The sequence below is a fragment of the Emydura macquarii genome, unplaced genomic scaffold (assembly GCF_026122565.2).
Source record: "Emydura macquarii macquarii isolate MOO-44397 ecotype Brisbane River unplaced genomic scaffold, CSIRO-AGI_Emac_v2 contig_587, whole genome shotgun sequence".
Lineage (NCBI taxonomy): Eukaryota > Metazoa > Chordata > Testudines > Chelidae > Emydura > Emydura macquarii.
In genome coordinates, this window is record NW_027130724.1 from 644,343 (window position 1) to 659,188 (window position 14,846).

At 41.6% G+C, this 14,846-nt stretch overlaps 1 protein-coding gene across 2 annotated transcripts in view; it reads right to left on the reverse strand.

Annotated features, from left to right (window-relative positions):
* IGHMBP2 (immunoglobulin mu DNA binding protein 2) overlaps positions 1–14,846 on the reverse strand; it is a 75,270-nt gene that overhangs the window by 59,689 nt on the left and 735 nt on the right. For both annotated transcript variants that reach the window (XM_067540452.1, XM_067540451.1), the window contains exons 2-4: positions 10,796–10,965; positions 4,335–4,527; positions 3,290–3,387 (exon numbers count right to left, since the gene is read on the reverse strand). In XM_067540452.1, the coding sequence (XP_067396553.1) occupies positions 3,290–3,387; positions 4,335–4,527; positions 10,796–10,965 (461 nt within the window). The remainder of the gene's footprint in view (positions 1–3,289; positions 3,388–4,334; positions 4,528–10,795; positions 10,966–14,846) is intronic.

Genomic DNA, 14,846 nt, shown 5'->3' on the forward strand with positions numbered 1-14,846 from the left:
ACATCCCAGCGCCTGAACTGGAGTTCATTCCACTACTGGTGGCTAGGATTTTCTAGTGACACTGGGACTGGATGAAGGTCAGCACACAGACTACTGTCAGCAGCTCTATATTTCGCTATGAGTCTGAGTGGAATTGCTTAAAATTGCTATTGTTATGACCATTATGCGCCCAACGGTTGTTTCTTTATGCAGTGCAGCATCACAAACTGGGGTTGGATGCTGACTGTTGTTAATGACTTTAAGACCATGCTACGTTCGCTTCGTTGGATTCATTGTCCATCACCTAATCAGCTGAGAAATGGGTTAACCAGGCATAGCTTGTGTGACACATGCAGCCACTGATATAGATCCTTAAGCCACAGTATTTGGCAGTCTACACATTGGCTCTCAAAATAACAAAAGCTGTTAAGACCATATTGTAAATCACGGTACATTTCATTAGAAAATAACTGAAACCCATTTACCAGTTTGAGTAGCACAAGAGAGTGTCTCAAGCTATTACAAGTCTATTTATTTGTGGTCTTGTAGAACTTCAAAAGAAAACCAACCTCACTAATCTTTTGAAAACTGGAAGATTTCTTCACCAGGCCAAGAGGCTATATGCTAGGAATCAGTCCAGTAAAGAAATCTACGAGGAAAGCACACAATGGCTTTAGGACTCTGCCTAGCTGCTGACACACCTACAGCAGTAAGAAACTACTGATCCCCACCTGACTCTGTCTCTTAATATTACTTGTGAAATTCATTTCACATTTGTACTGAGATCCTGCAGCCTGTGTATTTTAGGGTATTATATAGCTTATTAGGCTTTATAGCTCTATCACTAATCAAATCCTCCTCCATGCGTTAATTATTTATCATCTTGGTCCCTAGGATCTCCTGCTCTCTGACCTCATTACATCTTAATTCTTCTCCATTCTGTCTAATCAAAATTCTGTGATCAAAAATCATCTTCCTTTCATGCCATTCTGACCACATCTCCTCTCTTCTTGAATCCTTTCCTTGGATTCCATTCTTCATCCTCGCCATTAAGTTCAAGTTATTCTTCCCATTTGCTCCTACCTATATCTTTTCTACACCTCTCTTGCTCCGTACATTCCACCCACACTTCTCTCATGTGCTTGATATCTACTCCCAAGTTAGACCAAATTTTCAGTCTCAGCATTATCACATGAAGAATCTTTGATTCATCTGTCCATGTAGATAACAGCATCTGCTGATTAAGAAAAGATGTACTCTTGATCTTTAAGGAGGTGCTCTGCTATGTAAGGAAAGGGATATGAAATGCTTTAACATTTTTCCAGTCATGTGTCAGAAAGCACTATTGTGAGACACAGAATTCTCTCTATGCATTTTTTTTATTTATTTTTTTTTAATAATTTCATCCATTTGCATGTTTCCTTTCCGTTTGAAGAATCTTATCCTGTCTAAGCTAAAAAGCATCACTGGGAAACTGCATGGGGCCTTGATGATCCAGTAAACACAGAAGACAGGACAAGAGTCTTGTGAGTGTTTATATTTAGATCTACAAAGTTCTGAACCTTCTTTCCCCAAGAAAAAGAAAGAGAATTCTAAGGCTATAGGACCAAGTCTTGTACACCGTACTTTGCCTTCCAACTTCACTTTCTCTTTGGGCCTGATTCAAACCTTTTAAAATTGATGCGAATCTTTCCAGTGATTGCAACGAGCTTTGGATCAGACCCATAGAGCGGAGCACTTATTTGTTCATTTCCACTTCACTACTTCTTGTCATGCTCATTTCCTCCTCCACACTCATTTAAGTCTTGATGGCATGTTATCAAGCTCAGCCTCAACTGTGAGAGTCATTTGCATAATCAACCTTGCTCTGCGCTGCTCCTCATCCTCTGTAAAGATGATGTCCACTCTCCTTCCACAGATATTGACTGACGAGATTGGAAATGATTTGTGTTTTTCTTGCTTAGGCAAAAAAAATTTTTTTCAAGTATGTTTGGCATCGATCTCAGAGCTCCACAAATCTAGCCAGCGAGTGCTACCAACAAAATAAAGAGAAAGACTGCAATTTAAACAAAAGAGCAGCTCCATCGGGAGTCACTGCACAGCCTGACTGCGGCCCAGTTCTCAATATAAGGAAATCAGGTCTGGGATTCAGTAGGTGGCACTCTTCATCAAGTTGCTCCTGAACCAATGCCTCAACTCAGCTTAGAACACACTGCAGCTGGATTCCCCTTCTTTCAAGTAATGTTAGAGAGCCTAAACGATTATGGAGCTTACCCAGCCAGTTGCTGAGCAGCCTCAACTCTTCGAGTCAGTGAGAGTGGAGGATGCACAGCACCTTCCAAGCACTATATAAAGTAAGATCGTTATTATGCAAAGCCAGGTCAGTGCAACATCTTTCTCATTAAGCAGGACATGTGTATGCTGGAGACATACACGGAAGACATGCTTTGCCTGTGACTGTGGTTCAGTGTTTCAAGGTGATATGCCAAAGCTGTCATATTACAACTCTGCTGATTACTGCAGCTAAATATGCATATTAATCAATATACGCAATGACTGGGAGAGAAAAATATCTGTATGGACACTACTGCACATCTGGGCAATTCATAGATAGTTCATTTTTTAAATCACACAAGGTGGTTCTGCTAACATGCAGGAAATGTAAAGTTAATAACACATCAAAACAAGGACGAAAGTAATGCACTTATTTAATATAAAATCTAACATAGATCAGAGTCCTTGAATAACCAAAAGGTGAAGAGGAAGGCAATGGGGGATGGTTCAGTTTAAGCACAGGTCTTGGAAATATAGATGCACGACTCACATGAATATTAATTCTACATTTCTAGTATATTACGCTGAAAATCGACTCCAACTTATAGAAAAATATGAATGAGAGTCTGTGTGCAAGGGGAAATGTTAGGTCATGTGTGATGCTCATGAACAAAAAAGCAAAGTAATCAGGATGAAAGAAAATACAGCTGTTGGCATAGAGCGCAAGGAAATTGTGGCATGAAGGAGAACTAACTGGACCTCAGCCAGTCTGTAGAAGGAGGGGGAACAGGGACAGCATAGTTCTCAATCAATGTGCTAGGGCAGTGATTGATTGGGCGGTATGAAAAGGGTCAGGAACAATGAGCTAGTGAATACACTGGGACTAAGAGAAATTGATTCTATCCCTAACTCAACCACAGACTTCCCTGTGCAAGTTCCTTAATCTGATCTGTGGGCAGAGGACTTCAGTCTCCAGAACTATCACCCACAATAAAGCATTACATCCACTTTCAGAAACAGAAATAAGAGTTCTTACTTGTTTCACCAGGAGCACTTGGATCAGAGGAAAAGAAGAGGACATCAATAAGACTGCATGCTGGACCAGAGTGATACTGATTTAGTGTGTTTAAAGCTCTGCCAAAGAAGAGAACATAAAGGTTGAAAATTTAAAGAGGATTCTTTCAGAAGTTCCTGACTGTCTAGAAACCCTGGTGAGCAACAGTAACATTCCCTCCCTTACAGGGGATTCTTAGTGCCTAATCATCTAGACATGGTCCCAAGCCACACATTTCAAATCTGAATTGAGACTTTCCTAAGGATGTTAGGGCCTGATGGCTTAACTTGGGCCCCTCTCCACTAGCAATCAGTTCCTCGGTTTGGTTTTCAAACTGGAAGCTGTCCTTCTGCACCTTTGTGCCTCACACTAGCCACACGGAGACCCAGCATGTGAATAAACTTCACATTCTAAAAAGGGTAACTGACCTGGATTATAGCGCAGGCTTCAGAGCACTTAGGTCTGCATTAAGACTAACAGGATACAGTTTCAGTAACTGGAGTATTGCACATTCAAGTTCCATGAGCAACGGGAACTGTGCAACTAATACCTCTGTGGTACACACTGAAGTAGTACCTCATGAGGTATAGCCCAGTGTTATTTTGCAGAGTGTCTTTTACAAAAACTGCATCTGAAAATTCTTTGTAGAGATAAATAATTTAATCCCGGTTCCACAACAAGAGACTGAGAAAAATTATAAGGTACAGTGAGAAGGAAAGGATGAGTTTTCAAAGGAGATCTAAAAACAAGATGAAGAGATAAAGATGTGGAAGGAGGCATGGGGGAAGTTCCTGATGGCAGAAGCTGTAGCAGGGAAACTCTCCCATCAATAGAGAAAAAACTGCACAGGACAGAGAGGCAATATGGTAATGGGTTGAGAGAGAGGAATCAGATCAGTGAAGTTAACTAAGGCAAGTCCCTGGGGGTGTCCTAAAAAAGCAAAGCAATTCTGAACTGGATCCTGAACTGAATGAGGAGCCAGGGGAGTTGTCTGAGGGTCTGGGTGATATGACACTGCAGCTCTTACTTTTTCAGCCTCTTGTAGGTGACATCATTGGCCAGCTTCAGCAGGCGGTAAGAATTCTCTCGGTCCAAGCTCAACAGGCCATCTCGAGATTCCTCAAAGGCAACAGTAACCAATTTGGGGGTTATGCGGGTCACAATTCCTGTGGAAAGTGGATCGTTCTGACCAGCAGATTCATAAAGACCCACAATGTCACCTGCAAAATAAGCCACAGGAGAGAAAAAAACTCAGTGCACAACAGGCCAAATGCTGTTCACAAGCCAACACACACAATGCCTAAGACGAGTCCCTCTGAGGAGACAGTGAGCCAGTCCCCCACCTAGTGTAAATCAGCTTAGCGCATTGAAATCAGTGGACCAATGGAAATCATATGCCAATCTACACCCAAGAGTATCTTGCACTTTGTTCACCACCAGGTTTACACTTGTGTCAAACCCCTAAGAAAGGATTTCTCCTTCTCTTACTGACAGAGAGCGACAACCCAGCCACATACCGCTTTCCCTTTCCTCTTGCTTTTTGCCTCCTCTTTCATTCCCCCTCCTAAAATATTGATCCTTTACAGGATACATTCTCCCCTATGCAGTGAGAAGTGTTCAGACACTAACAAGCCCCAAACCAACTGTGCTGGACTTCAGCTCATGCCGGCTTCCGTGCCATAGACCTGCAACGAAGTGCTCTTCCAGAAACAGCACTCAGGGAAATGATGTGCATTTACAAGGCTCTGGGGGGCTTTTTTGAAAGCTATTGTTTCACTGAACTTCAGACAATTTATTTCAGACAGCCTTTTCTTTAAAGTGACTGAGAGGACATGACATTGTGCTCCTTCCAAACTACTGCCCTGGTGTATGTCAGCTGTCAGGGCTGAGAAATGAATGAGGGAGACCTGGCATTCAGATGGAACAGCAGTTCATTTTTCATATTAGCTCAGAGATGGGCCTCTGCTGATCAAACTATTTAGCTTAATTATGAAATGGTGGTTTAATGAGATGGACGTCAGCCAAGAAAGCTACTTAACTGCAACCACTAGGTTAAGTCCATCTAAAATTATATTTTTGAATCATGAGCTACAAGAAGTTCTAGTTAATAAGACCTATTAAATCTTACTTTAAAATGGCTCCATACTTATAATTTACCATTACAACATCATTCCTCTTTGCTTAGCATTGATATATGCCATTTTCTGCCCCCAAGCAAGACACAGGTTTATGCCAAGTCATTTTAATTTCAAGGTTCCTCTGTGGCTTGAAATCATGCTAAAGATAAAAAATTAAATCAAACCCTAAAATGTGTCTTTAAAATAACACTAAAAAAGCTGAACTGTGATCAGAAAAAGATCTATGCTGCCATGGCCCCTGGTTAGAGTAGACCATGCCATGGAGGTACAGCCCGGCAATGAGAACAGCAGAGTCACACTGCCCCAGGGGGACCACAGGGAGGACACCTCCCTGAACTCTCCAGCATGCATAAGGAGCATGCTTAATACTACCTTTATGTAGTAAAGAATATACTATGCTTCATACCCCCTCAAGGAGTGCAGCTTGTTCCTCTCATGTGCTGGTCCTGCGCTGTGAGTCAGTACAGGGGAAGTGAAAGGCCAGGGTTCACTGTGTCTCCACCTCCAGGGAAGAAGGAAGGAAATAGTCCCTGTGCTTGCACAATTGCTTTCCCTGAGAAGATGGTAGACGGTTCCTTGTGTGCTACACCCTCCTCATATGCAAACTCGGCACCAGGCACAATCTGGTTATTCAGATTCATAAACTGCAAGGCCAGAAGGGACCATTGTGATCATCTAGTCTGACCTCTTGTAAAACACAGGCCATAGAACTTACCCAAAATAATTCCTAGAACATCTCTTTTAGAAAATCATCCAGTCTTGATTTAAAAATTGCCAGTGGTAGAGAATTGTTCCAATGGTTGATTTTGCTCACTGATAAAAACTTACACCTTATTTCCAGTCTGAATTTGTCTAGCTTCAATTTCCAGCCATCTGGGTGTTCAAGTCACATCTAATTATTTCACAAACAAATCCAAGTTTTCACAGATGTTAGCACGCAAAGCCAATTATGGGAGAACAAACTGGATTCTAGCCTTCCTCATGCAGCATCAACTAAATCACCAGCTGAGATCTGACTGCCCTTGTAGCTTCTTTTTTACTGGCAGTGAGGTACAGTCAGAGAGAGATAGAAAGAAAGAAAGAAAGAACAGAGTCTGACTTGCTGATTCCAGGCTGAGCTGGGAGGGTAAACAATTTAATCTTTTGAATTGCAAGATGGACAAGTTTGAACTAGAAGGCAATGGGCTAACGATCTCATATTTCTAAAGTACCTTTTATTCCAAAGGCAATCAAGTGTTTCACAAACGTACATTAAAAACAAATGATACACTTCTCCCACCTCTGAAAAGCAGCCACCACAGGAGAGAAATGAGGCAACCCTATACAATAATTCAGGACAAAAAAAGAGCAATCCACTTTCCAGTTAGAACTAAGGAACAGTTTTAGTAGGTAAAATGTAATTACCTGAACTAGGAATTTCGCCAGAACAGTGGTAACACCCTGCTCTTTTGAAGGAAGTGGTGAGATTTTTAATAACAAGAGATCAGGACCTCTTTTTCATATTTTATCTAACCCTCCCAAACCCTATACTGGGGGACTGATTCAGAAGATGTTTGTACTCATCTGTCACCGACACCATCCTTATGGCACTACCCATATAAGTGACATTTAAAATCTCCCAGTGACCATATGATCTACTTGTCTTAGGCACAAAGGGACAGATTTACAAAGACATTTAGGCACTTAAGATAAAGACAGATTCTTAAGAGAGATTTACAAAAGTGCCTAAACAGGTTCAGTGTCTAACTCACTTTTGAGGTTCCCAGTGAGTTTCTATCTGCATTTTAGGTGCCTAAATACCTTTACAAATCTGACTTAAAGAGGATGAGTTCAAGAAAGTTTTTGCAATGGGACACATTTTAAAATGAGAGCATCTCCCAGCCCAGCACTATCTGTGCTCTCTATGCTCTTACAGATAAGATATATATTTTTTAATAAATGTGGTTTCTCCTGCTGCTTTATCCTGTGATGATTCCAGGATTATAACATGACAGAACGTTTTCACTAGAAAAGACTCGATGTCAACAATTCAGCAAAATGACACAAGAGATAGAGACGTGTAATAACCATTGTACAAGGCAATGGTGAAACCTCATCTGGAATACTGTGTGCAAGTCTGGTCTCCCGTGTTTAAGAAAGATGAGTTCATATTAGAACAGGTGCAGAGAAGGGCTCTAGGATGATCAGAGGAATAGAGAACCTGCCTTACGAAAGGAGACTTAAGGAGCTTGGTTTGTTTAGCCTAACAAAACGAAGGCAGAGGGGAGATATGGCTGTCCTTTATAAATACATCAGCAGGGTGTACACCAGGGAAAGAAAGGAGTTATTTAAATTAAGGGCCAATGTTGGTGTCACGCTGGCTGGATTTGGGGGGGGAGGGGTGTAATTTATTATATTTTTTAACATCAATACGTCAGAATCATAGTAATTCATGTGAGATATGCCATGTCAGGGACCGTTAGAAAGGTTATAATGTGCTAAATAAGATGATAATGTTTATGTTCATGTGTTGTGTGTGTAATGGACGTTATGGATATGTTTTTATCTGTATTTCATATTGTACTGTGTTTCTGTGCAACACCCCAGACAGGATGGCTGCAGCACTAGCCTGCTTAATGGCCCAGGTACAATGGGCCCAGGGAGAGAAGCCAGGGATATACCTGATGAGTCACCAGTTACTCATGTGACCCTGGACTCCATCTTATTCCTGTAAATTTCCACAAGCAGCATGGCAAAGGCCAAAGGACATAAAAGGCAACTGCACCCCATCCATTTGTCTTCAGTCTACCTCTGGATCAACTCATCTACAACTAAACTGAACTTGTGAAACAAAAGGACTGAGACCCATCCAGGCTCTGTGGGGAAAGCGGTGGACGTGATATACCTTGACTTTAGCAAAGCTTTTGATACGGTCTCTCACAGTATTCTTATCAGCAAGTTAAGGAAGTATGGGTTGGATGAATGGACTATAAAATGGATAGAGAACTGGCTAGAGCATAGGGCTCAACGAGTAGTGATCAATGGCTCCATGTCAAGCTGGCAGCCGGTCACAAGCGGAGTGCGCCAGGGGTCGGTCCTGGGGCCGGTTTTGTTCAACATCTTCATCAATGATCTGGAGGATGGAGTAGATTGCACCCTCAGCAAGTTTGCAGATGACACTAAGCTAGGGGGAGTGGTAGATACCCTGGAAGATAGGGATAGGATACAGAAGGACCTAAACAAACTGGAGAATTGAGCCAAAAGAAATCTGATGAGGTTCAACAAGGACAAGTGCAGAGTCCTGCACCTAGGATGGAAGAATCCCATGCACAGCTACAGACTGGGGACTGACGAGCTAGGCAGAAAAGGACCTGGGGGTTACAGTGGATAAGAAGCTGGACATGAGTCAGCAGTGTGCCCTGGTTGCCAAGAAGGCTAATAGCATATTGGGCTGCATTGGTAGGAGCATTGCCAGCAGATCACGGGAAGTGATCATTCCCCTCTATTCGGCATTGGTGAGGCTGCATTTGGAGTATTGTGTCCAGTTTTGGGTCCCCCACTACAAAAAGGATGTGGAGAAGTTAGAGAGAGTACAGCGGAGGGCAACAAAAATTATTAGGGGGCTGGAGCACAAGACTTATGAGGAGAGGCTGAAGGAACTAGGCTTACTCAGTCTACAGAAGAGAAGAATGAGGGGGGATTTGATAGCAGCCTTTAACTACCTGAAAGGGGGTTCCAGGGAGGATGGAGCTAGGCTGTTCTCAGTGGTGGCAGATGACAGAACAAGGAGCAACGGTCTCAAATTGCAGTGGGGGAGGTCTAGGTTGGACATTAGGAAAATGTTTTTCACTAGGAGGGTGGTGAAGCACTGGAATGGGTTATCTAGGGAGGTGGTGGAATCTCCATCTTTAGAGGTTTTTAAGCTGCAGCTTGACAAAACCCTGGCTGGGATTATTTAGCTGAGGTTAGTCATACTCTGAGCAGGGGGTTGGACTAGATGACCTCCTGAGGTCCCTTCCAACTCTATGATTCTAGGTACTGGTTTATATCAGAGGGACTATACAAGCCTGCAAACTCCACAATTCTATTAGAAACCTGATGGACTTTCAACTATATGGACTTTCAAATCAATTGTATGTGTCTGATTGCTTTAATTATTTAACATTTCTCTTATAGTATGTTTCTTTCTTTTTATAATAAACCTTTAGTTTTATTTACTAAAGGATTGGCTGGCAGCGTGGTATTTTGGGTAAGATCCAGACTTATATTGATCTGGTACTGTGGCTGACCCTTTGGGGTCAGGAGAAACCTTTCTGGTAAAGAGCACAGAGTTTTAAATAACTGGTCTCTTTACTGGACCTAGTGGCTGATTGGGAGCCAGAGACTGAAATGCAGTAAAGGAGGCTGTATATATTTTTATTTTGGCTTCTTGATAACCAGTGTGGGGAATCAGAAGCTGTGGCTGGTTGGGAAGTCTGACTTCAGTGTCACCCACCAATGCTGGGAGAATCTGCTCTCCTTTTACAGCCTGACCTTGGCATTTTCAGGTGGCTACCCTAGGCACGGATGGGTCACAGTTAGAACAAGAATAAATAGATATGAACTGACCAACAAGAAGTTTAGGCTTGAAATTAGATGAAGGTTTCTAACCATCAGAGGAGTGAAGTTCTGGAACAACCTTCCAAGAGGAGCAATGGGGACACAAAACCTAACTTGTTTCAAGACTGAGCTTGATAAGTGTATGGAGAGGATGGTATGATGAGACTGCCTACAGTGGCATACAGCCCATCCGTGACTATTATTAGCAAATATTTCCCATGGCTGGAGATGGGACACTAGATGGGGAGAGCTCTGAGTTTGTTTGGCTGGTGGGTCTCACTCACATGCTGAGTCTAATTGACTGCCATATTTGGGGTCAGCAAAGAATTTTCCCCCAGGTCAGATGGGGGGGAAGTGTTTCAACTTCCTCTACAGGGTGGGGCACAGATCACTTGCTGGTTTGAACTAGAGTAAATGATGGATTCTCTGTAACTTGAAGTCTAAATCAAGATTTGAGGGCTTCAGTAATTCTGCCAAAGGTTATGAGAATATGCAGGAGGGAGTAGGAAAGCTTCTGTGTGGCCCACAACACGCAAGAGGTCAGACTAGATGATCATGATGGTCCCTTATGGCTTTAAAGTCTGTGTGTTGATAATGAACTGTGAAGAAGCAAGGCACTTTTTCTATAGATTCAACATATAGTGATCAGGTTTTTCTCCTCTTTTAGTCTCAATTGTTCAGCCTTTTCAAAAACATAATAATAAAAAGGATATTAGAAAAATATGTTATTAACCTTTCACCTTACATCTTTATCAATAGAAACGTTACATACCAGGCCCAAAGTTGTTACAGGGTAGCTCCGCATCTGGATCATGTTTTCTAGGCTGAAACGTTACAAGCAGCCGTCCGTACAACCCAGTTCTTTGACTGGCTACCTGCAGTTTGAGCAAGCAGACCCCTCTGCGCTGGAGTTCTTTCAGGAAGATGCTTTCCCGCCACGCCCTGGAAAACACACACCGGCACTGCAATGGTTTGCAAGTAGGTAATACCAATTCACACTTTCAAACTCTAAAAGAGTAGTCCAGGAGGGAGAAGAGTGGAGAAAGAGACCTCAGCAAAAAAATACAGTAAAGGGCTGATCTATACACAGTTTTGGTACCAATTTAACTATATTGGTTTATATAGGCATATTCCCAGAAGGAACCTATACCAATATATGCACCTTTATACCAGCATTACAGCCTCTACACTAGGAGGTTGCAACAATTTGACTGTGTCAGTACAAATCAGTACAAAAAAACCTGAGTGAATCAGTTAGAATCAGCCTGTGTGGGATTGAGGGAGAGGACTGGAAAGCAAGCTTTAGAAGACTCACTTTCATAAACTGAAGTTAAGGTTGTACAGAATAAAGGCTAAATTGTGTCTTTATACAGGGGTGCTGTGCATTGCCTCAGGAGTTACTCCAGAGGGCAATGGGCCTCAGGCCCTGTCTACACTAGAAAGAATTTGCCAATATAGCTATACCGGCAAACCCTCCTAGTGATGTAACTTATACCAGCAAGAGTTCTGTCGGTATAGCTTATACCAGTTGCCTGAATGAAGTAAGTTATACTAGCAAATGGACTTTTCATGGGTATAACTGTCTATACTAAGGGCCTGTGTATCTGTGAAGAGATCCAGCTGCACCGCCGTAGTGCTTAAGTGTAAACACTCCCTATGCTGACAGGAGGTGTTCTCCTGTCAGCATAAGTAATCCAAGAGGCCATAGCTAGGTCGACAAAAGAATTTTTCCACTGACCTAGTGCTGTCTACATGGAGACTTAAGTCACGTCTACACGTACAGCACTGCAGCGGGAGAGCTCCCGTCGACATAAAAAAACCACCCTTGCAAGTGGCATACGCTATGTTGACAGGAGAAGCTCTTCCACTGACATATGTCGGTGTAATTTATTGCACTAAGGGGGGGAGGGGTGGAATATTCACACCCCTGAGCAATGTAAGTTTTGCCCACGTAGACATCGCCTTAGATTGGCTTAACTATGCCTCTCAGGGATATGCATTTCTCATACCCCTTAGAGACATAGTTAAGTCAACCTCATTTTCTAAGTTAGACCAGGCTTAAGGGCCTCTTAAAATGCTACAGCAGCACAGCTGTGGATTTTTCATACCCCTGAGAGATGTAGCTATACCAATGTAAGTTCCTAGTGGAGACCAGCCCTCAGGCTTTTGCCAGCATAGATATGTCAGTTAAGGGGCGATTCCTCCCCCCCACACACACAGTCCTACAGACATAGTTATGCCAGCAAAACTTTTAAGTGTAGACAGGCCTCAGTCACCCTCGGAGGCACATTTCCCCCCTGCTCCCCTCTTGTCCTGCAAGAGAGGAGTGCAGTGGATTAGTATGGGTTTGAATATATATACACAAACTGTACTACTTTAACTATACCACTATAATTAAAGTGGTACAGTCCTCCTAATCCAGATTCTTAGAGCAGTATAAAGATGCTTTGTACTAGCAGAGTTGATTCCCATAAGGGAAAGAAAATAAGTTACAGTGCTATAAAGCACCTTTATACTGATCTAACTGCGTCCACACACTAGGGGTTGTTGTGATTTAACTATTTCAGGAGGGGAAAAAAAATCACATCTCTAGCCAAAATAGTTAAATTGGTACAAAAACTGTGTGTAGACCAGGTCTAATTTACTGCTTGCCTATACTCACAGCAAATTATGATACCCCATGCAAACTCAACTGTGCAGCATCTGTTTACTCCTTCACACCTGGACTCAACATCTGATAGTCCACACACGAATGTAAGAGGGGTTTTTTACTCCCCCTTACTTCCCTATGTGAACTTGTAGTCCAAGTCACAATCTACACTTTAGCAATTACAAAACCTCAAAGCATTTTATTTAAAAACAAACATTTGAAAACCTGGATATTTTAAATTAGGGGAAAAATAATTGGAAAGTATTTAAATACACAGCTAAGTATACTAAATCACCTTGAGAATACCCCCATATACCACCAACCTGTTCTTAATGTAATGAGAGCTTCCAGACATGCTAAAAACAACAGATGCTATTCTTCTAGTGGAAAACACATCATCCTCACTGATTACTTTGTACAATTCAAATCATCCCATGTTGTATTTTGGCAGCTTTGTTTTATAGTTGTGGACATCATAAACTCCACATAAACACAAATAAGATTAGCATTGACATTACAGGATATGTTACCAAACTATTTTGAGACTATGATGGTATTCATGGACATACCAGCCCCAATCCTGCAAACACAACCTCATCTTTATTTGCATGAGTAGCCCTATTAAAATGAATAGGACTACTCACAGTAGTAAACCTGAATACATGTGTACATTTTTGTAGCATTGGGGCCATAATCCACGAGACACAGAGTTCCTTTCTAATGTTTGCTTGCTTGTTTTAAAATTCAATGACAGTTATTGGAGGTTTTTTCCTCTTAAATAACTGCTGTGTCTTTACATTCTCAACTCCACTTTGAGGAGAGGAGCCAAGCTGTTACATATCCTTGGCTTATACTTAGATTGTAATCTCTTTGGGGCAGGGGCTGTCTTTTTGTCCTGTATTTGTACAGCACCTAGCACTACTGCAATACAAATAAATAATAATGACTACCACTAAATCAAAGCTAAGGCTCACGCCTACAAATGCTTATGCATGAGTCATTGCACTGAGTTCAGTGGGATGACACACACACCTACATATTTGCAGTATCAGAGCCCAAGCCAACAACCTCTACATTACATTTGTAACTCACACATACAGGTCCTGTAGGCATGCCTTTCCTGTGTAAAACATTTTTTAAATAAACAAAAACAAAAAGGTATAAACATTGATTTCAACTGGATGACTCAGACCCCTACATGTTTATAGGATCATGGCCTAAAACAACAATTTGTATATTTTGCAATTTGTATATATGTAAATTTGCATCCTTTTTTGCTGATTATTATTTGTATTACTATAATGCCTAGAAGCCTTAGTCATGCACCAGGACATCATTGAGCTAGGTTCTGTACAAACACAAAACCAAAATACTGCCCCAAGGCGATAACAATCTAAGTATAAGACAAAAGACAACAGATGCATATTAACAGACAGAGAGATGGGGAGTTAGCAGGAACCAGTGACACAGCACTGGTTAGCATGATAGGCAGTGGTCTCTGTAGAGCAGCCTAACCATTGTCAAGGTTTTTGTAGGCCTCTTGGCAAAAAAAGTCCTGAGGAGGGATTTGAAAATGGATAATAAATTAACTTTGAGGATGGGAGAAAGCATGAAGGTGCTTGTTTGAAAATTTAAGAAATGGGCCAACTGGAGGTGAAAGTTGACAGTGCACAAATAGCAAATGAGAGATGATAAGCAGGGTGGGAATTGACCATGAAGGGCCTTGAAAGTTAAGGCAAGCAGTTTATGTTTGACGTGATAATGATTTTATGTTAATTTAAAGGTCTTGCTCTATGCATTTTGTTTTTGTATTTGAATTGTGTTGTGTTTTTGTTTTCTTCTTGAAATCAATTACAAGTATGTTAAAATAAAGAAATCAAAGTTAATTCCCTTCTCTGAGTCTCACAATGTGTCTTGTTTTTCCTCTGATTGTGTGGGAGGCAATTTCTACATTAGAAAAATGTAGGGAGAAATCTGCATTGGGCTAAATTTCCTTAACTTCCCAGATGTAGACAAGCCCCCAGACTGCTGCCTTTGGAGCAGACTGATCTTTATTTGTGTGTCTACACAGCACCAAACATCTAGTATTTAACATACAAATAAATTACATAAAAACGCACAAGCAAACAAAACTATGCTAAAAGCTGCAGAGTCAAGCACTCAAAAGTTTGCA